The sequence below is a fragment of the Acomys minous genome, assembly GCF_964271855.1.
Source record: "Acomys minous genome assembly, chromosome: 17".
In the NCBI taxonomy this organism is placed as follows: domain Eukaryota; kingdom Metazoa; phylum Chordata; class Mammalia; order Rodentia; family Muridae; genus Acomys; species Acomys minous.
The window spans coordinates 31676004-31702499 of NC_140500.1; the positions used below are offsets into that span (position 1 = coordinate 31676004).

The window sequence follows — 26496 nt, forward strand, 5'->3', positions numbered from 1 at the left end:
ATCAGATCACATTATAGATGGTTATGAGACACCATATGGTTGCTGGGAATTGAACTCAGGACCTCTGGAAGAGCAGTCAGTGCTCTTAACCTCTGAGTCATCTCTCTAGACTGATAAGAAACAAATGAGGTAGTGCACCACCACATGTAGATTAAGTATCCTAGCACCCATAGCCCCAGTGAATCAGACATGGTCACCCTCAAAACCCCTCCCCACTGCCCAAGGTATATAAATAAAGGCTGCCTGGCTTGCTGCAGCGGCTCTTGCTTGCCATTCCTTCATCACTATCATCTGAGACTCCATTTATGGGGGTGTGGGCTTGACTGCCAATTAAGGCAGTTAAGGCAGCTATGGCAGAGCTGCCTTGGCAACCGGCTACTCCACCACTGATAGCTGAGTGAGTGCTGACCCCCAGTGAGACTGGGAACCTGGTCTAGCACCCAGGTCTCACCCTAAAGCGTCCTAGCTGCCCCTGAGCGAAAAACAGGCCCTTGGGACCTTTGATCCCAGGGTTTGTCTTGTCATCTACAGGCAAACAGGGCCTGGACCAGCCCTCAGGATGTGGGACCAAGGACATCTCCCACCCACCCACAACCTCTGCCAGATGCTGAACGACGATCCAGCAAACCCTGAGTACTGGCAAACGCAAGCTGACTATGTCTTAGACATTTACCTGTGTGCACAGCTCACTGCTGACCTCAGCTCTCCTCTCGGATGCATTAGACGGTACACTTCTAGGAACAAGGAATTATAGTTTCACTTTTGTAATATTTTATAGTAATTGGCAGCAAGTTTAAGAGTCCTGCCTTCTTTCAGACAGGAATAGAGATAAACTTTCATGAGGGTGTGGAGGAATACTTACTTTGTTCATATAAAGTATACATCACAGTGAAGCATGATTACCCCCTTTGTTGAGATATGGTCACACTATTGCCAGGCTTATGTCAAACTCCTGGGTGCCGGTGACCATTCTGCTCCAGCACCTCGGAAGGCTGAGGATTCTGCAAACTAGTAAGACCAACTGATGTGGTTTTTTTGTTTGTTTGTTTTGTTTTGATTTTTTGAGATGGGGCTTCTCTGTGTAGCCTTGGCTGTCCTGGACTCGCTTTGTAGACCAGCCTGGCCTCAAACTCACAGTGATCAGCCTGCCTCTGCCTCCCAAGTGCTGGGATTAAAGGTGTGCACCATCACACCTGGCTGATGTGTATTTTTAAGGGCACTAAATCAGTAATGATGTTTTTTTTGGGGAGACAGTGGTCTGACCATGTTGCCCAAGCCACCTCCTTCCATGTGCTTAGCTAAAGAAAACATTTCTTCAGTATGTAGAATGTTGTGGGCATTGTCCTGGCCTCTGAATACTCACAATAATTTTATAAAGTAAATACTATTAGCATTTCACAGTAGTGAAACTGCAAAGATAGAGTAACTCACCCAAGGCCCTTAGCTAATAATGAAGACACGACTGGACTCCAGACAAGCAGTATGGATCAGCGAAGAAACCCTCTTTTGTTTTTGTTTTTTGTTTGTTTGTTTCTTTGTTTTGCTTTGTTTTTTTGTTTTGTTTTTGTTTTCTGAGATAGGGTTTCTCTGTATAGCCTGGGCTATCCTGGAACTGCTTTCTAGACCAGGCTGGCCTTGAACTCATAGAGACCCACCTGTCTCTGCCTCCCTGAGTTCTAGGATTACCAGCAAACAACAGCCTCTTCATATTTTCCCCCTTCCCCTCCCTTTCTTCTAGCTATTATGCTGAATCTAAGGAAGTCTCCTGAGCTCTTAGAACTTCCAAACAAATCCTTTTCAACTGAACTGTCCTCAGTTTACAATGATTGCCCGTGGAGCCCCAGCTCTGATGCTTTTTCAGATGCTATAATTGAGACATCTAAGAGCAAGAGAAGAATCCACAAAGTAGTTGTATTTCTACCAAACACAAAGCTCAAGACAGGATTAATGCAGCAACAGAGAGCCTAGGTCAGAAACAGATTGCAAAAACTTGAATTTCAGGAGGACCAAGGTAACAAGATTTCTGTGGAAATCTGTGGAAAGATTTCCAGTACTGTACCTCTGGGCAACACTATGATTAATAACTATGGTGTAACTCTAGAAAAATTATACAGGGGATATACAATCAAGATTAGAAAAGAATGGGCTGGAGAAATGGCCCAGCAGGAAGAGTGTGTGTTGCTCCTGCAGAGGAGCTGAGTTCACGTCCCAGCACCTTCACCAGGCAGCTCACACCCAGCAGGGACTATAGCTCCAGAGGACCTGACACCTCCTGGCTTCACACACACCTGCATTCACGTGCACATAACAGCCCAAAAAACCTAATTAAAAATAACAAGTCTTAAAAAATATTAGAGGAGAACATGGAAAAGAAGCAAGGCATGTTTACTTCCTCTCACAATTTTGATGTCTCTATTAAAACTGCAAAATGGTTGCAAAATATCAAGTGTATAAGGCAGCACCCTGACTAGCTGATATCAAGACACAGAAACCAGGCTCTGCATGAGTACCTGTCTTCTGCCATGACGCCGGCCATGGTGACGGCACCGATGATCCCGATGAGCTTGTACTTGAACACAGTACTAGAGAGCTGCTTTCGTACCACTAGGTGCATGTCATCCTGCAATGTGAAAAGAACAGAGAAAGAAGATGCTACAGTGACACAGCAAAGAACAAATCACTGCTGGAGCTAAATCCCATTCTCTGAGTCTCATATAGAGGGTAGAAAGTTGTTTTAAAAATTGAGGCCAACTACACAAAGCTCCTAGAAGGAGGCACATATTTAACATCAGCTGTTGATACTGCCATGGCAGCTACTCTGGGACACGAGAATTATTGTGGCATTGTTGTGAAGCTAAAATAATGGCATACAATAAACTATTTTAAAATACTGATTATGTGGTGGTGGTGGGGGGGTTGCCTCGTGTGCACAGAGGTCCGAGGACAATTTTTAGGAGCAGGTGCTCTCATTTGAACATGAGGGAAGGTATGCTATCAAACTTAGGTTTTCACACCTGACAGCAAGTTACCCACTATACAATCTTGGCAGACCACAATACATCATTTAGAAATAAATTTAACCAAAGAAGCAAAAGATTTACATGTTAAAATCTATAAAACATTGCTAGCTGGGTATGGAGCATAATTCTACAAACAATTTGAGGCCTGTCTCAGTTACATGCAGAAAAATACTGCTGAAAGAAATAAAAGAACTAAATGAGAAGATGTCCTATGTTCTTAGGGTGGATAATTTAATATTGAAAGATGACAACACTGTTCAGGGATTTAAAGGAATCCACATCAAAGTTCCAGCATCCCCCCCCCCCCAAAATGGAAATATCTTACTTTCCTTTAAAAAAGTTTTTAAAAAAAGATTTATTTATTATTATGTATACAGAGCTCTGCCTGAACGTACACTTGCAGGCCAGAAGATAGCATTGTATCACATTGTAGATGGTTGTGAGCCACCATGTGATTGCTGGGAATTGAACTCAGGACCTCTGGGAGAGTACTCAGTACTCTTAACTTCTGAGCCATCTCTCCAGCCCTGAAATGTCTTGCTTTCAGAGTAATAATGTAAAATGGTGCAACTGATCTGAAAAATTTTGGTGGCTTCTCAAATTGTTGAACATAGAGCTACCAAATAACTCAGCAATGCTATCTTTAGGTACATACTCTATAAGCTGGAACTGAGGTTCAAATAAGGGCCTGCACACAACTGCTTATCACAGCACTGTTCCAGCAGCTTGAAGGTAAAAGCAACCTATGTCCATCCTCGGACAAATGAAAGAACAAAAGTCAAATATACATAAAATAGACTATTCAGCTACAATAAAAATGAAGGTCTGACACATTCTGTAACATGGAGAACACGGAGAGAAAAAAGGCAGACAAACACAAACACTATATGAGTCTACAAATGTCTTTACCTAGAAAAGGAAAACAGAATGGAGACTACCAGGCCCCAGGAGAATGTAGGGCAAGGAATTATTGCCACATTGGAACCTTTCTGTTCAGAATAATGAAAGAATTATGAAAATGAAGTGATTATACTTGCATATTGTGAATATTCGATGCTACTGATATATTTAAAAATAATGAAAATGGTAAATTCTGAATATATTTTGCCACAATTCAAAAACAAAATAATGAAGTAACAATTCCCAAATACTCAGCTAAATGAGAAAACCGGGTACAGCAGCAGAGAGGGAAGGCAGAACAGAGGTAATGGTGAGCCTGTACATGTTCAGGGGTCCCTCGCAGACCTCTACAGAAGCCACACAGATGGCCTCAGAGAAGGCAAGCCAGATGCTGTGCAGCTCTCCGTACACTGAATTCTATACATGTGTGTGTGTGTCACCTAGCTAAGACAAGTTTTAAACAAGGTACTGGTTGTCCAAAGCCACAGCCCAGAATGAATTAGTGCCACAAGGTGGCATCACAGCTATAAGAGCTGTAAGTTATGATCCCAAGCCAATAAGCTTTGCTCATAGTTTTACTCCCTTTGCTTAGTTTTCTTCGGCAATTAGTGACTACAGAGGACAGCAAGCCTAGGTGAAGCTCAGCTTAAACATTCGGCGACTCCACTGTGCTCCATACAGAATGAGGGAAGCATGGCTTTTAGTCTCATGGTTGGCTGACTACAGGCTCAGACCCATCTCTGTTCCAACAGTCTAAGATTTCTTTGCTGTTTTTATTTTGAGATCCACTATGTGGCTCTGGCAGGCTGGGATTTGCTGTGCAGACCAGACTGGCTGAAACTCACAGAGGTCCACCTGCTCCTGCCTCCTTCCTGAGTCCTGGGATTACACAGGAATGGCCGTGCCTGGCTGTTGGTTCTTATTATTTAGATAGGGTCTCACTAGGAACTGACCTGGAACTTGTAATATAGCCCAGGCTGGTTTGGCATTCACAGTCATTTTAGTTTTATTTATTTTTTAATGTTGAGACAGCAGGGTCTCTCTATTTTGTAGCTGTGGCTGTTCTGGAACTTGCTATGTAGCCCAGGTAGTTTTCTACTACTCCACAGGCTTAGTCTGGCAATTTTCAAATAAAGAGGTTTAAAACATTCTTTCTCAACACATGGACTCTTACCTGAATATGGTTGCTGGTTCCAGACTGCTGGCTAAATGCTAGTGTGCTGAGAATACAGAAGATTTTTCGTATTTGCTGAGGGGACATATTCTCCAAATAATCTAAAATGCCCTATGAAGAAAAAAAAATGCCCAAAATGAGGTCATTGGCTAGCCCCTCTCTCCCTACTTGCCTCGGTTTTTCAAGACAGGGTTTCTCCGTACAGCTCTGGCTGCCCTAGAACTCGCTCTATAGACCAGGCTGGCCTCAAACCCACCAATCCCCCTGCTTCTGCCTCCTGAGTGCTGGAATTAAAGGTGCGTGCTACCACTGCCCACCACCTTCTTTAAATTAGATTTATTCATCTTATATGTGAATTTTTTGCCTGCATGTATATACATGCATGGCTGGTGCCCAAGAAGGACAGAGAAGGGCATCAGATTCCCTAAAACTAGAGTCATGGGGTGTTGTGAACCAATATGTTGATGCTGGGAACCTAACCCAGATCCTCTGCAAACATAACATGTTTTTAAATGCTGAGCTATCTCCAGACCCCCACCCCAATTTTAAACAGAACAATTATCCAGTTATTCCACTACTGGTATTTCTCCAGGATGCCAAGTCAACACATCACTGAGATATTTACACATCAATGTTTATTGAGCACATACACAATAGCGAAGTTTTGTAAACAACCTAGGTGCTCATCAACAGTGGGAAATGTGGTGTCCATATAATGGAACATTTTCATCCATAAGGAAAAAGAAAGTTATAGTTTGCAGGAAGATAAATATACATGGAAATGATCATATTAAGTGGGTTAAGTCAGTAGCTGACAAATACTGCAAGTTTTCTCTCATTTGTGATTCCTAGATGTTACGTAGCTACATAAAACCATGTATGTACAGATGATTTGCTTATGCTTCTTACTCTTAAAATCCAAGGAAAAGAGCAGCCTTCCTAACCATAGCACTTTAACACTGCTTGGCACGTAAGTATAGAGAAGTGCTTCTGAATGAGTTAATACTCGGATAATGATGTATCTTTATATCTATATGTACATATTTATACATCCCTCCCACATTTATAGTGCTCAGTATCTAAAGAGTAGGAAGTAAGTTTTTACTAACTTATGGGGAGCAGTGACACTGAGATACATGCAATAGAAAATGAGTCAGCATTTGACAGTACAGACGATACCTTAACAAACACAGCATTTAGCCTCATAGCGGAGGGGCTTAGCACAGTCAGCTCAAGGAGGACATCCAAAGCAGTATCAACTTCAGCCTCGTTCCCACTGCAAACATGAGTCACCAGGGCACCAACCACTTCCTATACAGGGAGAGCAGCAGGACAGTGTGAAACAGAAATATGACATGCCCATTGTAAAAGGTTCATGGCCACGGCCTTTTTGTTTTGTTTGTTTTTTGAGACAGGGTTTCTCTTATAGTTCTGGCTGTCCTGGACTTGCTTTGTAGATCCGTCTGCCTCTGCCTCCTTAGTGCTGGGACTACAGGCATACTCCACCACTCCTGGCTGCCCACAGCCTTTCTAACCTCTGCCTTATTGTTTATTACCTAATTGCCATAAGCACTGGCTTCACGAGGCCTGTAATCACCCAGAACAACTACACTACCACACAGTTATCCTGGTATTTTGGACCTCACTCACTATCCTATGCTGCCTCAAACTTGTGAATCTCCTGTCTCTCAAGTAGTAGGGTCATAGAGGTTACCACTCAGGCTTGACCTGCTTTCAGTAATGTATCAGTGAGCACTATCAAAACCTCTTGATTTGGCTCCTTGGTGTAGTCATCAGAATCTTTATCCATGAGTTAAACTATACTTAAGTTGTATTATCGCTAGGCGTGGTGGAGGCAGAGGCAGGTAGATCTTTGTGAGTTCTAGGCCAGCCTGGTCTACAAAGTGAGTCTAGGACAGCCAGGGCTGTTACATAGAGAAACCCTGTCTAGAAAAACCAAAAAACAAACAAACAAACAAACAAACAAACAACAAAAAAACCAACAAAAGTTGTGGTTGTCTTAGTTGTTGAAATTTCTTGAAAAGACTGTACTAAGGAGCTAAAGGCCTTACAGGTTTTGTGAATAAGAGCAGATGTCAGGCTGGCATGACTTCAAAATAAGGCCTCCTAAGGAACTGCACTCAGGTACAAGCACACACATACACAGGCATAAAAAAAAAAAAGATAAAATAAAATCTAAGACCAGTTGTTTGAGGGACCACATGGTTCTAAACTAAATTTCATTCTCACAGGTGGATCCTCCAAGCCAATCCTATCACTTCAGGACAGAGACTAGAAATGAGTATTTTCTTTGCTTATAAAACAAGGTTCTGCACTGTAGCCCAGTCTGGCCTCAAACTTTGGTTTACTGTCCTGTTTCTATTTCCTGAGAACCCATTACAGATGTGTGTTACTACAGCTGGCTTAGAATTGAGTTTCTAGGTTGTTGGTCAAAGTTATCTCCCCTTTCACATCATCTACTCACCCAGAATAGACCTCAGAGCACATCCAGTTTAAAATTATACCTTTCTGTATCCTTGTCTCTTCCTTAAATGTTTCAACATACCTGCTGGCAGTAAGTATCAAAAAACTTAAAAGTGTGTTTGTATAGGAGACTGCCAAACAAAATTATCCTCTGGTCCTGAGCGTGAAACAAAGTCTGAGCCAGTAAAAGAATGGATGGGCAAATGTCCTTGAGAACCTGGAAGAAGAAGAGAAAAGACAAGGAAAATGGTGTCGTAGGATGCACACTATCACCAAGGGAAAGCAACTGCCTGAGCTCTTGCATCCTGCTCCTGCCACATGCATCCTGCTCTCACACTCTGCTCCTTCCTCTTCAGTGCTAAGCACTGAGCTCAGAGCCTGGCACAAGGTCGACAAACACTCTGCTACTGAGTTAGGTCTCCCACCCCAACTCTCACTTTCACTTCAAACAACAAAACTTTTTTTGTACTCTAGATGGACTCAGACTTTGTAGTTACAAGATGAACTTGCACTCTGACCCTTCTGGTTCCACATCCCAAATGATAGTGTGAGTATCCATATACAGCTACTTCAAGGAGACTTTAAACTTAATTATACCCAAAACAGTTCTTCAGTATTCTGATTTTTCTCTCAGGATCAGAGTCCATAAATAGATAAGAACTAAGCTTGAAGTTCAAAAAATTTAAATAATAAGCTTAAATATACAATTACTGTTTTTTAGTCTAGAAATACAAACTAGATTGAATAGATTCCAGTTTTTTCACTCAGTCACATACCTCCCTGGGTGGGCTGCTCCATCCCACTCAGTCTACAACATTTAATGTTACCCAAATTGAAGTGTGTGTGTGTGTGTTCGTTTATGTGACTACAGGTCCAAATGTGTGCTGGTGACCATTCCTGCCAGTGTATGTGGAGGACAGATGTAAACCTCAGGAGTTGTTTATCCATTTTTTTTCCCTAACACAGGCGCCCTCACTGGGCCTGGGGCTCAACAAATGCTAGACTGGCTGACCAGTGAACCCTAGGGACCTGCGTATTTCCACCTCCCCAGTACTGTGATCATGAATGTCTGTCACCAAGCTCAGCTTTTTTTGTGGGTGCTGGAAACAGAATTCAGCTCTTCATGATTGTGTGGCAAGCTGAGCTACCTCCCCAGGCTCAAGGCCAGCCTGGTCTCCAGAGCAAGTCCGGGACAGCTAGAGCTGTTACATAGAGAAATCCTACCTAAACCCCCGCACCACAAAAAGCAACATAGACAGACATTGAGGGACCAAAGTAAACAACATTAGTAATTCCATTTCTTTACTGATAATGTCAAAAAACCAAAACCCAGGTGTAGTAGTGAACTGCAGAGGCAGAAGCATGTGGATCTCTGTGAGTTCAAGACCAACCAAGTTTCAGGCCAGCCAAGACTACATAGTGAGACTCTCAAAACAAAAACAAAAATGAAAACATTTAAAAATTATATTGAGGCTAGAGAGGCAGCTCAGCAATGAAGAGAGCTTGCTGTTGTTCCAGCAGCTCAGGTTGGGTCCCAGCAACTAGTCCAGGTAACTCACAGCCACCTGTAACTCTGGGTCCAGAGGATACAGTGTCCTCTTCTGGCCTCCAAGAGCACCTGCACACATGTGGCAAATAAACACAGGGACATGAACACATACACAAATATAAAAGTAAATTTTTTAAAAATCCAAAAGACAAAAGAACTTGGAATTTGAGTCAGAGAAATTCAAGATAAACTAACTTTCTTAATGTCTTCCTGAGGGGTGAAAGACCACACTCCGTTGGCTCAGTGATATCATTTTCTCAACCCAACAGAGCACTTACTCTACTGCTCTAAAACAGGCTGAGCTCCTGTCAAAGATCAATCCTAGGCAAAGGTGATGGTAAAATATTATCCTCCCAGCATCTTTCCCCCTGCATCTCCCACCTGCTTATCCCACTCACCAAGTAATGAGTAGAGAAGGTACTGTCAAGCAGCTGTTCTTGAATGCAGCCCGACTGAATTTTGTTTCTCAGCAATTTTTCTACACCCTTCTTTGTCTGTGTGCTGGTGCTGTAGATGATGAGCAGCATCGCCACATCTAAAGCCTGTCAGGAAGCAACACCAGAGCTTGACTGCCTTCTACTTAAACACACGCATGGAGCTCACACATTATTACAAAGCCAAACAGAAATACTTTTCAGAGAATCAGGTACAACAACTATTATCGTTTGGTATTTCCTAAAAATGTATCTGAATTAAGAATTGAGAAAGGGGATATTAATAGAATTTTGAACATGTTTACATTTGCTTAAAAATAAATGAAATAACTTGACAATTAAATACATGCTTTTGCAGGGCGTGGTGGTGCACGCCTTTAATCCTAGCACTCAGAAGGCAGAGGCACGAGGATATCTATGAGTTTGAGGCCAGCCTGGTCTACAGAGCGAGACCAGGACAGCCAGGGTTGTTACACAGAGAAACACAGTTTCACAAAAACAAACAAAACACTGTCAAAAGAATTCAAATGTGTGTTTATATCATGCTCATGCTTGCAAAACTGTAAAAAATAGGTATAAAGGCAGTAAAGGATGTGAATTTACTTTTTCTGTAAAAACAAAAACAACAAAATAGGGACTGGAGAGATGGTTCAGAGGTTAAGAGCACTGGCTGCTCTTCCAGAGGTCCTGAGTACAATTCCCAGCTACCACATGGTGGCTCACAACCATCTATCAAGAGATCTGGTGTCCTCTTTGGCTCTGGTGTGCAGGAAGAACACTGTACACATAATGAAGAAATAAATCTTAAAACAACAACAACAAAACAAACAATTGGATTATCAGCTGACCCACCAAGATCATTTTCAAGACAATCATGGTGGCAAACGCCTATCTTCCCAGAGCGTGGCAGTGGCAGTAGAGGGAGGAGGGTCAGGAGTTCAAGGTCAACTTCAGCTACACAAAGTTGAAGGCGGTTAGATGAGACCCTCAACTAAAAAACATCCCACAAGACAAACAATTCTAACCAAAGCAAAACCTTCAGAAGAAACAATCAGTGCACAGAAGCACTGACATCCAGCTGCTTCAGAGACGTCTCTAGGACTGAAAGACAAGTTGGACATGGAGGCGCCTGTTTGTGATCCCAGCACATGAAAGCTAAGGCAGGAGAATCATCCTGAGTTTAACACATCCACCCTGGATTATAGAGTGCTTTACACACACACACACACACACACACACACACACACACACACACACACACACACGAGAGAGAGAGGGAGATAGAGACAGAGAGAAAGAGAGAGAGAGACAGAGAGAGGAGGGATAGGTCCAGTACCACTGCCTGCCTTAAAGCGGAGATAACCTATCCAGGCCAGAACTACATGGCAAGGTAAAATCAGAGAATGCCCTTGTCTTGACAACTCCTGTGGTGGGAGGAAGGTGAGGACCGGGACCCACGGCCCCATGGGGAACTGCTTCTTGACTGTAACTTCATGTGAGTGGAACCACCTCCTACTCCCTACTGAGCACTGTAGGACAAGTTCATTTCCAGAATCAGTAGGAAGAGCGCGGCAGGTCACCACTCTCAGATTGTCTTCTCCACATACCCAACATTATCAGAGTAGCCACAGAAGCAGGGAGGACAGGAGAAAGTCAGACAGCACAATAGCCATGCAATTACTTTAACTTCAAGCACACGTCTATTACCTTATGTTCAGCCTCCGACTCAATGCGTTCAATTGCCTAGAAAAACAAGGACCACAATATTAAAGATATCAGTGGAGCAGGTTACACATGCTTCGTTTGTTCTACATGTCCTGCTCATCTGCCCATCATTATTTATACTTGAATGACAATTTTTAAAAAAATATTTTTCTTTAAAGATGTATTTATTATTTATACAGTATTCTGCCCACACATGTGCCTGTCCACCGCAAGAAGGCACCAGATCTCATTACAGGTGGTTGTTAGGAACTGAACTCGGGAACTTACAAAGAGCAGATGGTTCTCTTAACCTCTGAGCCATTTCTCCAGCCCTTGAATGACAATTTTAAGACTTTTATTCCATCCCGTCTCACACATCTGTCACTGACTGACACTCGTGGATCACCTTGATGTTCAAGATTGTGAGGATCTTACTCACCTTAATCCAGGCTTCAGAAATAGCTTTCTCGTATCTAATGGCTGACTTTATTACATCAAAGACGAGAACAACACAGTCCTTATCACTGTCTTCTTGATTTCCTGAGGAGCTACAAACAGCAAAGCAGGAAATATTACTTCTTCCACTTACCAGCGAAGATCTTAGAGGATCTGAGTTTCTGATTATTAACCATATAGGTTCTGGAGCAAGTCCCAACCTCATTTGTAAAATTCTGAAAAACTTGCACCATAGACTATGTGGATTTGGAAGGCTAGGGCAGCACAATACTAACCATTTGAAAACCTCTGTTATGCTGTATGTGAATGTAGCCTTACTACCAGTATTGTATGGTATGACCTTTATATGACCAAATAAATACCCTATCTTCAGGATAAAAGTGGGAAACTATGACTGTGCACGGAAAAGAATGGCAATTGCAAACGACTCCATACCTTGCTTGTCCTTTACTTTTCAACTTGCTTTGGGAAGCCTGAACTTGTGCTGGCAAAATAAAATGCTGCACATTCAACTTCTCCCGAAGCTCAGAAACCACCTATGGAAAGTCAGCATTAGCCATGTATTCTGTTCACTCTTGATGGACAGGCACAGTCCAATCTCCTACTGGAACCATGACAACCCCAAAATACTGAGGAAAACCCTTGCCCTGTAACAAAGGCATGTGAGTAGACTGACTGAGGACAGCTGAGGACAGTATGTAGGCATGTCTACACAGAAGGAGCAAATGTCAGCCTGCTGCAGCTTACGCTGAGGAATCAACCAGACTGAGCTGTGTCTCTCCCAACAGCTATCTGGAGTAATCAACATCGTCAATTAGTCTAGGGCCAGAAACAGCATCTTGCACTACTTACTTAAATAATTTACCCATTCATCTTAATGCAGGCTTGGTAGAGAATGATTCATACCTCAAGAGAAGTGGTGTCTGTTACAGAATGAAGAATGAACTTTACTATCACAGGTAAATCCTGTAGGCGGACAGACGACAGCTTGCCCATCACCAGCTGGCGGATCTAAATACCAAAAGCACAAACCACTTTACCTCTCGCCCAATGTAGACGTATCAGCAGAACTAGAAAAGCTATTTCTCCCATTTGATTTTCCTAACTACTTGTAGTTTAGAAAGAAAGACATTCTTTTTCCCCAAATAACAAACTGTCACAATTATAAATGTTGAAGCCTATTCTAACATAGACTAGTGATAAATATCTAACAGCATTACTTTTAACACTTCAGAGCCTGTGTTCACGACTGAAAACTAGAGAGCTCCCTCCCTGCTGCCCTCGCCACAGAGTTCACGGACCTATCCCTAGAGGGTCTGTCTTTGGATGTTACTCAGACAGAAAGAATGATGAAAAGTTAACTCTTTTGGAATAATTCTTCTCTGTTACTTAGAAGAGAACCAAGGCTGGATTAGAGACTGCCATATAAAACCCGGCTAAATTCCAGAATGCTTATATCTAAAAAGTCACAAAAGAAGTAAGAACATGTTGTTTTCCTTGAGGGTTTTAGCATCCCAGGCTGGCCTTGAGCTCACTATGTAGCCGAGGATGGCCTTTAACCTCTCTTCCAGCCTCTCCTTTCTTTATGTGTATGCCAAGACGCCAAGTTTACGTGGTGCTGGGCACCACAGCTTTGCACATCCTAGGCAAGCACTGCATCAAGTAAGCAATACTCCCAGCCATTGCACCAGTCCTGAGTTTGATCCCCAAAACTCACATAAAAATATCCTGGCCTACTGGGCATGGTGGCGCACACCTTTAATCCCAGCACTTGGGAGGCAGAGGCAGCTGGATCGCTGTTGAGTTCAAGGCTACAAAGAGAACCCAGACAGAGAGACCATGTCTCAAAAAAAAAAAAAAAAAAAAAAAAAAAAAAAATCCTGGCCTGGCTGTAAGTGCTTATAACCCAGCATGGGTGCTTTGGAGACAAGCAGATCTACGGAGGCTGCTGGTAAGTGGCCAGAACCTGAAGAACACCTGTGGCTGTCCTCTGGGTTCAACATGGACGCACGCGCACGCGCACACACACACACACACACACACACACACACACACACACACACGCATGTATACACTTACCACTTAAGAGATGAGAGTGTGATTCAAGGATGAAATGTCTGCCTAGCATTTGTGGAGCCCTGGGCTTGATCACCAGCACAGTAGAAAGCAAAACAAAACCCAACTAAACTGCATTGCTCAGGCCAGACCTGGGGATACACAGATGCTATCCCAGCACTGGGAGGCTTAGGCAGGAAGATCTTGAGTTTGAGGCCAGTCAGGGTTACATGGTCAGACCATGTGAACTAAAAAAGGGTTGGTTTGGGGCTTAATGTTATAGTACTTCGAAGGCCCTGGTTTTTGATCCCCCTGATGATGATGATGATGATGATGATGATGTGGGTGTGTGTGTAGTATGATGCTTTAATGTTTGTGAGTATGGTTTCAAAGCACGATTTTCTTTCACTGTACATGATTTTTTTCCTATTTTTGTGAAGCAGGATCTTCCCTACCTTAGACAAGAAATTTGGGTCAAGCCGGAGACTGGAAAAAACATCCAAAATTGGAACAGTCAGCGAAGTATCCTGCATCAGCAGCTCACTGTTAATAATAAAGAAGGAGAAGCTGGGTAACAGTTTGAACAGAAGTGGGCAGAATACCACCTCACTAGTGTGGGTAGGACAAGATACGCAGTTACCCCTCGGTACCTGCAGTGGTTGGTTCCTAGGTTCCCTGTGGCACCAAAATCCTTGGCTGCTCATGTCCCTTCTATGAAAAGGTGTATTATTAGCACTTGGCCTGCTCATCTTCCCACATATGTCAATTACTGCTAGGATACCTGCAATACCTGAAGCAATGTAAGAGCTAGGCAAATAGTTGTCATGCTCTATTGCTTGCGGAATAATGACCAGAAAAGGTCTGTATGTCAGTGCATGTGCTGTTGGAGGATCTTTGGCCCCATTGCGATCCCTGAGACTGTGAACTATAAAAACCTGTCTTTTTAAAATTAAGATTGAGACCTACACACACCTTTAAGAACTTTTGGTTTTTTGTTAACAGATGTCATTCAGCCAGCCCTAGCACACACCTTTAATCCAAGAGCCTTCTATACACAGGATTTAATAAAGTTAGCCCTAGGTCAAGTGGCAGAGCAAGAAACCAGCTGACAGGGATTAAAGAGTTGATGGGTATTTAAGATGGCTTGTAGAAGTACAAGGAGCTCTTTAGCTCATTGGTCTTTGGCTTTTGGGGCTTTTTAAGCTTTGAGCTGGCAAGCTTTTGGCCTTGGGTTTTTTGGTCTTTTCCTTCTGACTGTTCTGAGTAAGTGAGCCTTTGGTCATGAGCTTCATAGGAAGGTCAGCTAGGTGCTTTCTTTCTGCATCTCTGAGCTAGCATGTTTTTACCCCAGCATCTGTCTCCTGAGTCTTTATTGGTAAAACAGAGTGATCTGGGATTTTCATTTAAAACTACGATGTACAACTTTTCTTTTTTGGAAGATTTTTAATCTGTAGCTGCTTGAACTTGAAAATGAAACCCACCAGTAAGAAAACCAGCTGTACTAGTTCCTATTAAATGGTTGCATTCTGGTGCACACCTTTAATCCCAGCATCAAGAGGCAGAGGCATGAGTGCAGTCAGCAATGGATCTCAGCACTAGGTCCTCAGCATGGGTGTGCACTGAATAAATCATCTAGGCATCCAGACATGTAGTAGTAATTTAGGCTCCACAAGGGATTTTGGTGTGCAGCCAAGCTTAAGCATCCCTTAGAGGAAACGAAGGAGAGGCTGCAGTCATATTCTTTACAGCCCAACCCTAAGCCAGCACTTCTTACTAACACGCGCACCATTACATGAACATATAAGGGGCCAGCTAGGTGGCTCAGCAGATAGGGGCATTTGCTGTCAAGCCTAAAGATCTAAGGTTGATTCTGGGAATGTAAAATGTGGAAGAAAAGAACCAACTCAAGGAAAATGTCCTCTGACCTCCACATACAGAGGCACATGTATACATCAACCTCAGCCACACACACACAAGATAAACATAAAGAAAGAAAATATGTGAAAGGCAAACATAGTGGCACACACCTTTAATTCCAGATCTAGGACGTGAGGAAAAAAGAAGAGGATCAGAAGTTCAGGGTCATACTTGGCTACAGAGTGAACTTGAGGCCAACCTGGACTATATGAAACTCCATCTTAGAAAGGGGAGGGAGAGAGTAGATGGCACTACACAAACACATGCTCCTACTAGAAACCCAAGTCACACTCCACACCTGTTGTCCTGGAACTCACTTCCGAGACCAGGCTGGCCTGAAACTGCTTGAGATCTGCCTGCCTATGACTCCTAAGTACTGGGATTAAAGGCATGGGCCACCATGCCCAGATCATTTTTATAGTTTGAGGTAGGATTTAGTGTATCCCAGGCTGGCCTGAAACGCAATGTAGCCAAGATGACCTTGAACTTCTGACCTTCCTGCCTCTAACTATGCCATCACACCTGGGTTATGTAGTATTAGGGAATTAATGCATTTTGTACCTGTCAGGCAAGCAGTCTATCAACTGTATTATATACCCAACCACTTTCCATGTGTGGTTTTGAGTCTCATGTACCCTGGACTGCCTTTGAATGTGCTACACAACTGAAGATGAACTGAAACATCTGTGTTCCAATCTTTATATCCCAAATGCGTGTGTGTGTGTGTGTGTGTGTGTGTGTGTGTGTGTGTGTGTGTGTGTGTGTGTACCACAGAGCTTATATGGAAGTCAGAAGAAAATTTGTGTGAGTCAGTTCTCTTCTACTATGTGGGTTCCAGGATCAAGCTTATGTCATCAGAGATGATAGACAAGCACCCCTCGCCCGAGTTACCACATTAGCCCTAAATGTAGCTCTTTTCATACTGTAATGAACAAGTGCCTTGGTGGAGGCTCCATGAGACAGTTCCAGCATTTACCCACCTGAGCTCTTTCCCCACATTGGCATGCTGGGAATCCCCGAGGATCTCAGGAAGGCTAGTGATGAAGTCATGCTGTAAGTTGGCTGGAGCAACACTAATCAACTGCATCATCTGGGTTGTAAGGTCCTGCAGGGAGAACAGTATTAGAATTGTAACACATTACTCAAAATAAGCACTACTTATTCACGAAATTCAGACCTGAAATTATCATGTATACAACATGAGCGTGATATACTCAAGCTCAAAATTTAAATCAAAGGCAAATGGGAAAGAGTATACTCAATGATAAAGTGCTTTCCTTACAAGCATGAGGAGTTCAGAACCTGGGTACCAGAATGTAGGTAAAAGAGGCCAGGCCACAGTGGCATGGATTTGTAATCCCAGTTCTGAGGAAGCAGAGGCAGGAAGACCCCTGGGGTGCATTGTCCAGCCAGCCCATATCAGGCTATTTTGGCAAGTTCCAGGCCACTGAAAGACTGCTTCAGAAAAAAAAAGTTTGCGGTTGCAGGGAGGGATGTTGCCTGAGGAATAACACCAAGGTTGTTCTCTGATCTCCAACACACACACACACACACACACACACACACACACACACACACACAAATGCTTCACATGTGTGCTTGCTGGATCCCCTGGAACTGAAGTCACAGATAGTTGTGAACCAGCATGTAGGTGCTGAAAACTTAAGCCAGGTCTTCTACAAGAGCAAGTGCTTTTAACTTCTGAGCCATCTTTCCAGCCCAGTGGTTCTCAACCTTTCTAATGCTGTGACCCTTTAATACAGCTCCTCATGTTGTGGTGACCCCCAGCCATAAATTATCTTCATTGCTACTTCATAACTGCCATTTCGCTACTGTTATGAATCATAATGTAATTATCTGATACTTCCGATGGTCTTAGGCAATGCCTGTGAAAGGGTCATTCAATTCCCAAAGGGGTCACAGCCCCACAGGCTGAGAATTGCTGCTCTAGTTCCTTTCCAAATATTTAACATATAACAAACTATATTTAACTTTTATAATTAAGGAAGTTTCTGCCTTTTAAAAATTATTTAGCAGCCGGGTGGTGGTGGCGCACGCCTTTAATCCCAGCACTCGGGAGGCAGAGGCAGGCGGATCGCTGTGAGTTCGAGGCCAGCCTGGTCTACAAAGTGAGTTCAGGACAGCCAAGGCTACACAGAGAAACCCTGTCTTGAAAAACAAAAACAAAATAAAAAAAATTTAGCAATGCATGAGCACTGTGTCTGTGGGGCATGTGACCCCCAGAAGACAGCTGTGTGGAGCCAGTTCTTTGCTTTGACTTTTATGTGGGCTCCAGGGATGAAGTCAGGTCTTCAGACTGTCACAGAAAGTGCTTTTCCCACTGAGCAGCCTCACTAGTCCTCTTAGAAATCAGAAGAGGGTTTCTCTTTATGGCTCCTCTTCTGGCTTCAGACTTTACATCTTCCCACGTCATCCCCAACTGCTGGGATTACAGACGCACGCCACTTCATGCACCCTAAGCTTCTTTTGAAATAATTTTTTTAAAGATGTATTGATTTATTATGTATACAGTGTTCTGCCTGCATGTATTCTATCTTGTGGTTGCTGGGAATGAACTCAGGACCTTTGGAAGAGCAACCAGTACTCTTAACCTCTGCGTCATCTCTCCAGCCTGAAAGGAATTTTTAAAGCGTCAAATACTCAGGATTTTCAAATTACAAAAGCTGGATAAAGATAATACATTGACAAGAAAATGCATTTTTCACTTAAAAAGAAAAAAAAATCTTAAAAATTGGAAAGATTTAGCCAATCATACAAAAACTTGTTCATTTTCTTTGTGCCTGGGTCTGACTATATAGCCTAGGCTGGTTCACTTAGACCTTCCTGCCTCTGCCCTCCAAATTTCAGATTACTGGCATTTACCACCATCCCTGACTAAAACTTTTATTTGTTTTCAGACAGGTTCTCAGTATGTAGCCCTGGTTATCCTGGAACTATGTAGAACAGGCTATCCTGACCTCACAGAGATCAGCCTGTCTCTGCCTCCTGAGAACTGGGATTATAGGCCTGCGCTACTCCGCCCAGCTGAAAAGAACTGCTTAGAACAATAAAGCCCCCAAGCCTACCTTGCTATCCACAATTCTATCCAGCCATTTTAGCTGATTGACAATGAGTCGGGACATGTTGATTCCATCACTTTTCTCGCTGAAATGTCAGAATGAGAAGAGATTTAGTTGTCTGTCTCTCCCCCCCCCTGCCCCTCTCCCCACATCAATTTTTTTTTCTTTGTTTCTTTCTTTGTTCTAGGGCCTCCCTGAGCAGGTACTTCACTACTGAGCTCTGTCACCTACAGTACTTCAGCCAGTTAACACTACTACGCAGCTACTAGTTATGGGGCACAGAGAGAAAACACAAATGTGACTATGAAAAACAACACAGGGGCTGGAAAGACAGCTTGGCAGTTAAGAGCACTGGCTGCTCTTCCAAATGATCCAGGTTCAATTCCTAGCAATCCACATGGTGGCTCACAGCATCTGTAACTCCAGTTCCAGGGGAACCGGCACCCTCTTCTGGCCTCTGCAGGTACCAAGCATGCATGTGGTTCAGACATGCATGCAGGCAAAATAACCAAACACATAAACTACATGAATAAACAACCCAGACATGCTTATATATGATGAAAAAGACGACTAGGATACTGTGAAGTGTGCACAGAGGCTTGAACGACAATGTCCCCTGTAGGCTCATGCATCTGAATGCTTGGTCCCCAGTTGCTGGAAGGTTTGGGTTGTTGGAGGATGTATCCCAGGTGGGCTTTCAAACTTCAAAAGTCTGTGCCACTCCTAGTTAGCTCTCCTCTCTGACTCCAACTTGCAGAGAAGGATTTAAAGTTTTCAAATCCTGCTCTGACACCTCCCTGCCTGCCAGCTGCCATCCTCCTGCCATGAGGGTTATGGACTCATCACCATCTCTGAAACTGCAAGCCACAAACAAACTCTTCTTTAAGTTGCCCTGGTCATAGTGCTTTGTCATGGGGGAAAAAAGACTATACAGTATTGGCTATAGCTAAGAATGGAAAAGAGGGATAATATTTATCTCTTAAAAATGAGTAACAGGCTGGAGTGTATGGCTCAGTGGTTAAGAACACTTATTGATCTTCCAGAGGGCCTGGGTTCTATTCCCAGCACATATGGAGGCTTACAACCAACTACAAGTCCAATTTCTGGGGAAGGAATGCCCTCTCCTGGCTTCCTCGACTACCAGGCACTTAGATAGTACACAGTGTATATGAAGGAAAAACAACCATACACATAAAACAAAAATAACTTAGCCAGGCAGTGGTGGCACACACCTTTAATCCCAGAATTTGGGAGGCAGAGACAGATTCACCTTCCTCTGCCTCCCAAACGCTGGGATTAAAAATTGTTTGTTTTTTGTTACTTTGAGATAGTGTCTCATAACAGAGTTCTAGACTGGCCTGGAACTCACTATGTACCTGAGGATGATGCTGAATTTTCATCTTCCTGGCTCCTCTTCCCAAGTGCTGGGATTATAAACATAAGCCACCATGTCTAGCAACACTACGTAAATCTAAGGTTTTGAGACATACAACTTAACTGCTTTTCACGATGATTGATCTATGTTCACAGTAACTGTTAGAGTTAACAAAGGCTCTATGGGTGTGGGGGAAATGCACTTAGGATTTTATCTTTTTGTCTTTCTTCTTTTTTGGAGGCAGGGTCTTATGCATCTTGTGCTGGACTCAAACTCACTGTGTAATTGAGGATGACTGTCTAAGTTTCTGATCCTCCTGCCTTCATCGCTGGAGTACAGAAATTCATGTGGTCATGGAAATCAAACTCAGGTCTTCAGGCTAGGCAAGGAGTCTACCAACTGAGCTACACTCCCAGCTTGCATTGCATTTTAAAATTTAAAATAAATGGAACTCGTGCTATAGACCAGGCTGGCCTCAAACTCAGAGATCCACAAGCTTCTGCCTCCCAAGTGCTGGGATTAAAGGCAAGTGCTACCATACCTGGCCCCATTTTTTAATTTTAAATTTCTGCCTTTGTTAATGAAATTGGACATTTAAATATTTGATGTTCCTATACTTGAGATTTTATATTTATGTCTTTTTTAAGTTAGGCTGGTCTTTTTCCTTCCCGACACTTTTTAAAAAATATTTATTTATTATTTTATGTGTACGAGTGTTTCATCTTCATGGTGTCTGAGCACCACATGCATGAATGCTTGTGGAGGCCAGAAGAGGCTGTCAGATACCCTAGAGCTGGAGTTAGAAATGGCTGTGAGTGGCTGTGTGGGTCCTGGGAATCCAAGTCCAGCATTCTGCAATAGCAACCTATGGTCTTAACCACTAAGCCATCTCTCCAGCCCCCAGCATAGTAATTTTATTTTATTTTTAAATTTATTTTTGTGTCTTTTGGTGTTCCATCTGCATGCATGTCTGTGTGAGAGTGTTGGATCCTGGAGTTACAGACAGGTGTGAGTTACCATGCTGGGAACTGAACCCAGGTCTTCTGGAAAAGCAGTCAGTGTTCTTAACCATTGAGCCATCTCTCCAGCCCTGCCACAGTAATTTTAAAATATAAGCAGTATGTACACACTTCAAAAAATGAAAGGCAAAGACTGATGACTTGCTCCCTCCTAGGAAATGGCCACTACTGCCAGGGTATTATGTACCCTTCTAAGAAGAACCATCATATTTACAAGCACACATGATACTTATTTTAACAATTATAGTATTCATGAAGTAACAGAAGAAATGTTAGCACTCAGTCAGGAACCTGGAATGTTAAACATGACCATAGGATGTTTCAGAAGAAACTTTCTACAAAGTCCAAAAAGCATGACTGTACACTCAATGTTTCAGAACAATTCCACTTACTTTTCAAAAAGAAACTGTGGCACTTTTTCAAATAACATTTTGATAATGGCAGGCTAAAAGAGAAGACATGCAGTCAGGAGATGGTCTCAAAATATACAAAAGAAATACATTAGCTATCAAGTCAAAATAGCATGCAGGTCTGCTGGGGCAGCATCAGGCCAGTGGCTACACAATACTCTAAAATGCTACCATAATGCTGAGGAGTTCAGTAAGCTGGGTTTAATGACGACAACAGTTGCTTCTAATAAAGACAGTACAGCACCTCACCATGAAGCATTAGATTGTGCCTGAGAGGACAAAATACAAAGTGGACAAACTGTGTTTGAGTCATATTTGGGGGAAAAGAGAAAGTAAAGTGAGCAAAGAGGTAACCATGTAGTTGAGTTTTGTGGCTATACCTGTTCTCAACGCATTCTTATGAAACTAGTTAACCCTGAGAACTAGTTATCAGTAGATGGTTTATTTTAACATCTGTAATAATGATCAATAAAAGAAGATGTGTAATCATAAGTTTCTCCCATCAGAGCTCTTGAGAAAACATCTAAATATAACAGATATCTTCTAAGGAGATCCACACAGATACTTTATTTTGAATATAAAGGCATCAATATTAAAAATATATATTTACAATATAAAGACATGAAATATTAAAGAATGATTGTTAAAAAACTTAAAGTAGGCCGGGCATGGTGGCACATGCCTTTAATCCCAGCACTCGGGAGGCAGAGGCAGGCGCATCTCTGTGAGTTCAAGGCCAGCCTGGTCTACAAAGTGAGTCCAGGACAGCCAAGGCTACACAGAGAAACCCTTTCTCAAGGAATCAAACACCACCCACCCACACCAAAAAAAAAAAAAAAAAAGACAAGAAAAAGAGAAATAAAAAAAAAGAAAAAGAAGAGATAGAACTACATGTCAGTGTTCTAGATACTCTATAAACTATGTAGAGCTAAGGCTCCTTGGCTAAGTGTCCTTCCTCCTCTTGCAGAGTTCTCAAGCTGGGTCCCAGGAACCCATGTCCTGCCGTCCACAGCTGCCTTGTACTTCAGACCCAGCACCTCTGGCCTAGTCAGGCGCCTTCACCACCTGCACTCACAGCACGTACCCACACTCCTGCCACGCATACACCAATTAAAACAAAATGAAGTAGAAGAGGAGGAAATAAAGGGCAAAGTGAAGTTACATAAGTGATGGTGCAGATGAGAAAAGACAGCGACAATCACAATCCTCAGAGCACCCAGCACGCGGCTGTGAGAAAGAGGAAGCGGGGCAGCACGAGGGCTCAGCTGGTAAGAATGTGCGCTGTTCGTGCAGAAAACCCAAGGTTGGGTTCCAGGACTCATATCTGGCGGTTGAAAACTGACTCCAGCACACTTGTGCACTAACAATTTAAACTGTTTTGTTAAATAAACAAGAATCGTACGCTTAGGAAATGAAAAGCACTGCCACAGCAAGCAGCCTAACACCAATTCAGACACAGACATGGCTTGCAGACTAACCTCAGGCAGTGCTGTACAGAGCTGCTGCCAACCAACTAACCCTACTCTACCAGTTCCCCCACATCACATGCACCAGCTTCTCAGGAGGTGCTGCAGTCTCACCTGTAGAATGTCAATCCCCAGAAGTAGCTTGATGAGGCTCTTGGAGTAAAATGTGCCCATACTGTAAAAGAGAAGCATTTGGCTCCTATTTTGTTCACTTTGTTTTAATGTTTGACTATCTTTTCTACACTAAAGTAGTGAAATACACAATCCTTCAAGATAATACTCAAAGCCAGGCTTGAAAGCAGAAGCCTTTAGTCCCTGCATTCAGAGGAGGAAAGAGTAGGCAGACCTCTATGAGTTTGAGGGTAGCCTGGTCTACATAGGGAATTCTAGTACAGGTAGGGCTGTGATTGAGACCCTGCTTCAAAATACATATACACATATATACATTCATGAATAAATACATAAAGAAATAGACAAAAATATAATTGTTTTGTTCTTTTGAGACAGGGTTTCTCTGCGTAACAAAGCCCTGGCTGTCCTGGAACTCTCTTTGTAGACCAGGCTGGCCTCAAACTCAGAGATCCACCTGCCTCTGCCTCCCAAGTGCTGGCATCAAAGGCACACACCACTGTGCCCAGCTAAAACTATAGTCTTATTAGAAATAAAATATGAACATAAGACAGCTCTTAGTAAGGGAGACAGATATGTGAAATCTTATCCATACATGTTTCATAAAGCATTCTAGTTCTTTGCCATGTAGCCTCAGATTAAATAATTTTAAGGTTACATTTAAACTGAGTTAAAAAAAAAGTTATAAATCAAAAATAAAATTGTAAAACAAAGAAAACTGCATTTTTTGTGCCAACCCAGTTGCTGCCAGACTAAACTTCTAGAAGGCAGCCTCTTCTCCACACCTGGCTTCCTCATCCTGCAGGCGCTCACAAGACAGCAAGCAATTTCTGAGACTGTCGCAGTCCTCGGTATAGGACTCCAGGCCACTGACAAATTCTTCTATTACCTAGACAAGGAGATTGTACAACCAAGACAAGAGAAGGTAAGCTCTGGGGCTGAACACTTGTTATGAGCCACTCAGCCGTGTGCCAGGGTCTCACAGTGCTCATTCCACGCACCTCTGGCAGAAGCAGAAGCACCACAGAAAGTACGTACTTTGGGATAAGAAGGATGCTTCCTCAAAGCCTGAAAGAGCTTCCTTTGGAAGATTATCTGATCCACACCTACGAGGGAGGAAGGAAGGAACGAAGGAAGGAAGGACAGCTGTTGAGTGTTGATCACTCCTTCCTTAAGACAGGCTTCACATCTGATGATGCGCTACAAATATCTTCTCTCTTTCTTCTTTTTTTTAAATTTAAATTTAATTTATTTATTTTTATTTATGTGAAAGTATAGACAGAGGCTCTGGCCACTTGATGTAGCTGCTGGGAATCAAACTCTGGTCCTCTTGAGGAACAGTATATATATATACTCTTAACCACTGAGCCATCTCTCCATCCATGCTAAGAATATCTTCAGGCAAAACTTCTAAATCTAAAGTAAAAGACTTAAACTGGTAGATGTTAGACACCAACTGTCCTACAAGCAACCTAGCATAGAGTTAGCAAAACAAGAGTTATCTATGCCCTAGAAACATTTTTCTAACCTTATATGGCCTGCCATATTTTCCTGACACGGATTTACTTGCTTTCTCAGTATCTACACACACACACACACACACACACACACACACACACACACACACACGTACGTATGTGTGTCATAAAGGACTGTTAGTAGTATATAAGTTATTTTTCTAAAAAAGAATTAGCAGTAAAATAACATGTTATTTACCAAGCCTTACAACTAAGCTTGTGACCATAAGCACATTCTCCAAAGGCAGTCTCACCCCTCCCTCACGACAGAAGCCTTCCTTTCCTACCCTCCGTCAGCCTCTCCAGTCTGGAAATCCATGGTCTAGTCCTAAGCACTGTCAGTGAACTCAAAAGCAGATTCTGAATATTACCTAGCTGATTTTGGTTCTCTCCGGTTCTAAGAGTGAGTCCTGACATCTTAAGAAGCCTTACAAAGACACTGCCATTTTCTTCAACTTCATGAGAGTCATGAGATTTCTTTGCCAGCTTGGAAAGGGGTTGTTTCATAATTTCTGTAAAAACAAACAAATGCAAAACCTTCAAGAATATGACCATAAAAATAAGAAGGAGAAAGCAAAGATCAAAATCAAAACCCAGGACTAAATGTTCTGAGAGAAAATCTGATGTGCTCCTGAAGGATCACACTACCTGATTCTGAGTGAAATGGACTATCTCCAGTGGTGATCAGCAACAGTGGCTTCCCCACAGATAAACAAAGCAGCCACCGAATAAATTATCACTCAGCAAGTGAGTTTTCAATGAAGAATATAAAATGTGTCACTTGAACAAAAATAACTATGGAAACATTTTCTACCTAAAATCTAATGCAGTGCCTGCCTTTTAGACTTTCACTGCAGTGCCTGAAAAGCTTATTATCATGCAAAATCTGGACCACACTCCAGAGCTACAGGACATCCTGACAATAGTCCCTGGGGTTTGAAGCTTTGACAAACTCTTAGGGTAACAATACTGACTCCTGACAAATTTGAGAACTGATGAGCTGTCTCCAAAGCAGACAGAACAGAACAGGCTCCTCTGCACCACATCTTTCAGTACAAAGCACAGGTTGTTTTCACCCTAAGGGTTTCAACACATAATAAACAGCAACAAAACAAACAAAACAGGGACATGAATCTGAAAATATGCCACGTATACCAGGCAAGCACTCTACCAACTGAGCCACATCTCCAGCTTCTGGTCATACATCAGAAGCTGTTTCTCTTTTGGAAAATGTATTTCCAAAGGATGAGCTTTATATGTGACTATTTTCTGGTGTTTGTGCTTTTGTTTTAGGGCAAGGTTTCACTATACAGCCTGCTGACCTAGCAGTCACTACAACACAGACCACACTGGCCTGGATGGAGCTTAAATAGATAGGCCAGCCTCAGCTTAGTGCACGCTGGGATTAAAATCGTGTGCAACCATGCCTGGCTTGTTTACCTTTGTTTGTTTGTTTGGTTTGATTTGGTTTGTTTTTGGAGACAGGGTTTCTCTGTGTAGCCTTGGCTGTCCTGGACTCACTTTTTAGACCACGCTGGTCTCGAACTCACAGCAATCTGTCTGCCTCTGCCTCCCTGAGTGCTGGGATTAAAGGCTGGGCCACCACGCTTGTTTATCCATTTTCTAAATTACTTTTTTCAGTTTTAAAATTTCTACCAGAGCTGGGCGTGGTGGCATACACCTTTAATCTCAGCACTAGGGAGGCAGAGGCAGGCGGATCACTGAGTTTGAGGCCAGCCTGGTCTATGACGTAAGTCCAGGACAGCCAAGGCTACACAAAGAAGCCCTGTCTCAAAAAAAAAAATTA

At 42.7% G+C, this 26496-nt stretch overlaps 1 protein-coding gene across 6 annotated transcripts in view; it reads right to left on the reverse strand.

Moving 5' to 3' along the window:
• FANCD2 (FA complementation group D2) overlaps positions 1-26496 on the reverse strand; it is a 64918-nt gene that overhangs the window by 34622 nt on the left and 3800 nt on the right. For 4 of the 6 annotated variants that reach the window (XM_084766456.1, XM_084766455.1, XM_084766457.1 and 1 more), the window contains 18 exons: positions 25061-25201; positions 24211-24278; positions 23958-24061; positions 23158-23218; positions 21560-21612; positions 18780-18858; positions 16674-16798; positions 14232-14319; positions 12628-12732; positions 12157-12257; positions 11705-11813; positions 11269-11304; positions 9526-9669; positions 7661-7795; positions 6274-6405; positions 5095-5205; positions 2511-2620; positions 674-734 (listed from right to left, as the gene is read on the reverse strand). In XM_084766456.1, the coding sequence (XP_084622582.1) occupies positions 674-734; positions 2511-2620; positions 5095-5205; positions 6274-6405; positions 7661-7795; positions 9526-9669; positions 11269-11304; positions 11705-11813; positions 12157-12257; positions 12628-12732; positions 14232-14319; positions 16674-16798; positions 18780-18858; positions 21560-21612; positions 23158-23218; positions 23958-24061; positions 24211-24278; positions 25061-25201 (1763 nt within the window). Of the gene's footprint in view, positions 1-673; positions 735-2510; positions 2621-5094; positions 5206-6273; positions 6406-7660; positions 7796-9525; positions 9670-11268; positions 11305-11704; positions 11814-12156; positions 12258-12627; positions 12733-14231; positions 14320-16673; positions 16799-18779; positions 18859-21559; positions 21613-23157; positions 23219-23957; positions 24062-24210; positions 24279-25060; positions 25202-26496 lie in introns of those variants that run through there. The other 2 variants (XM_084766458.1, XM_084766460.1) reach the window with 2 other exon arrangements.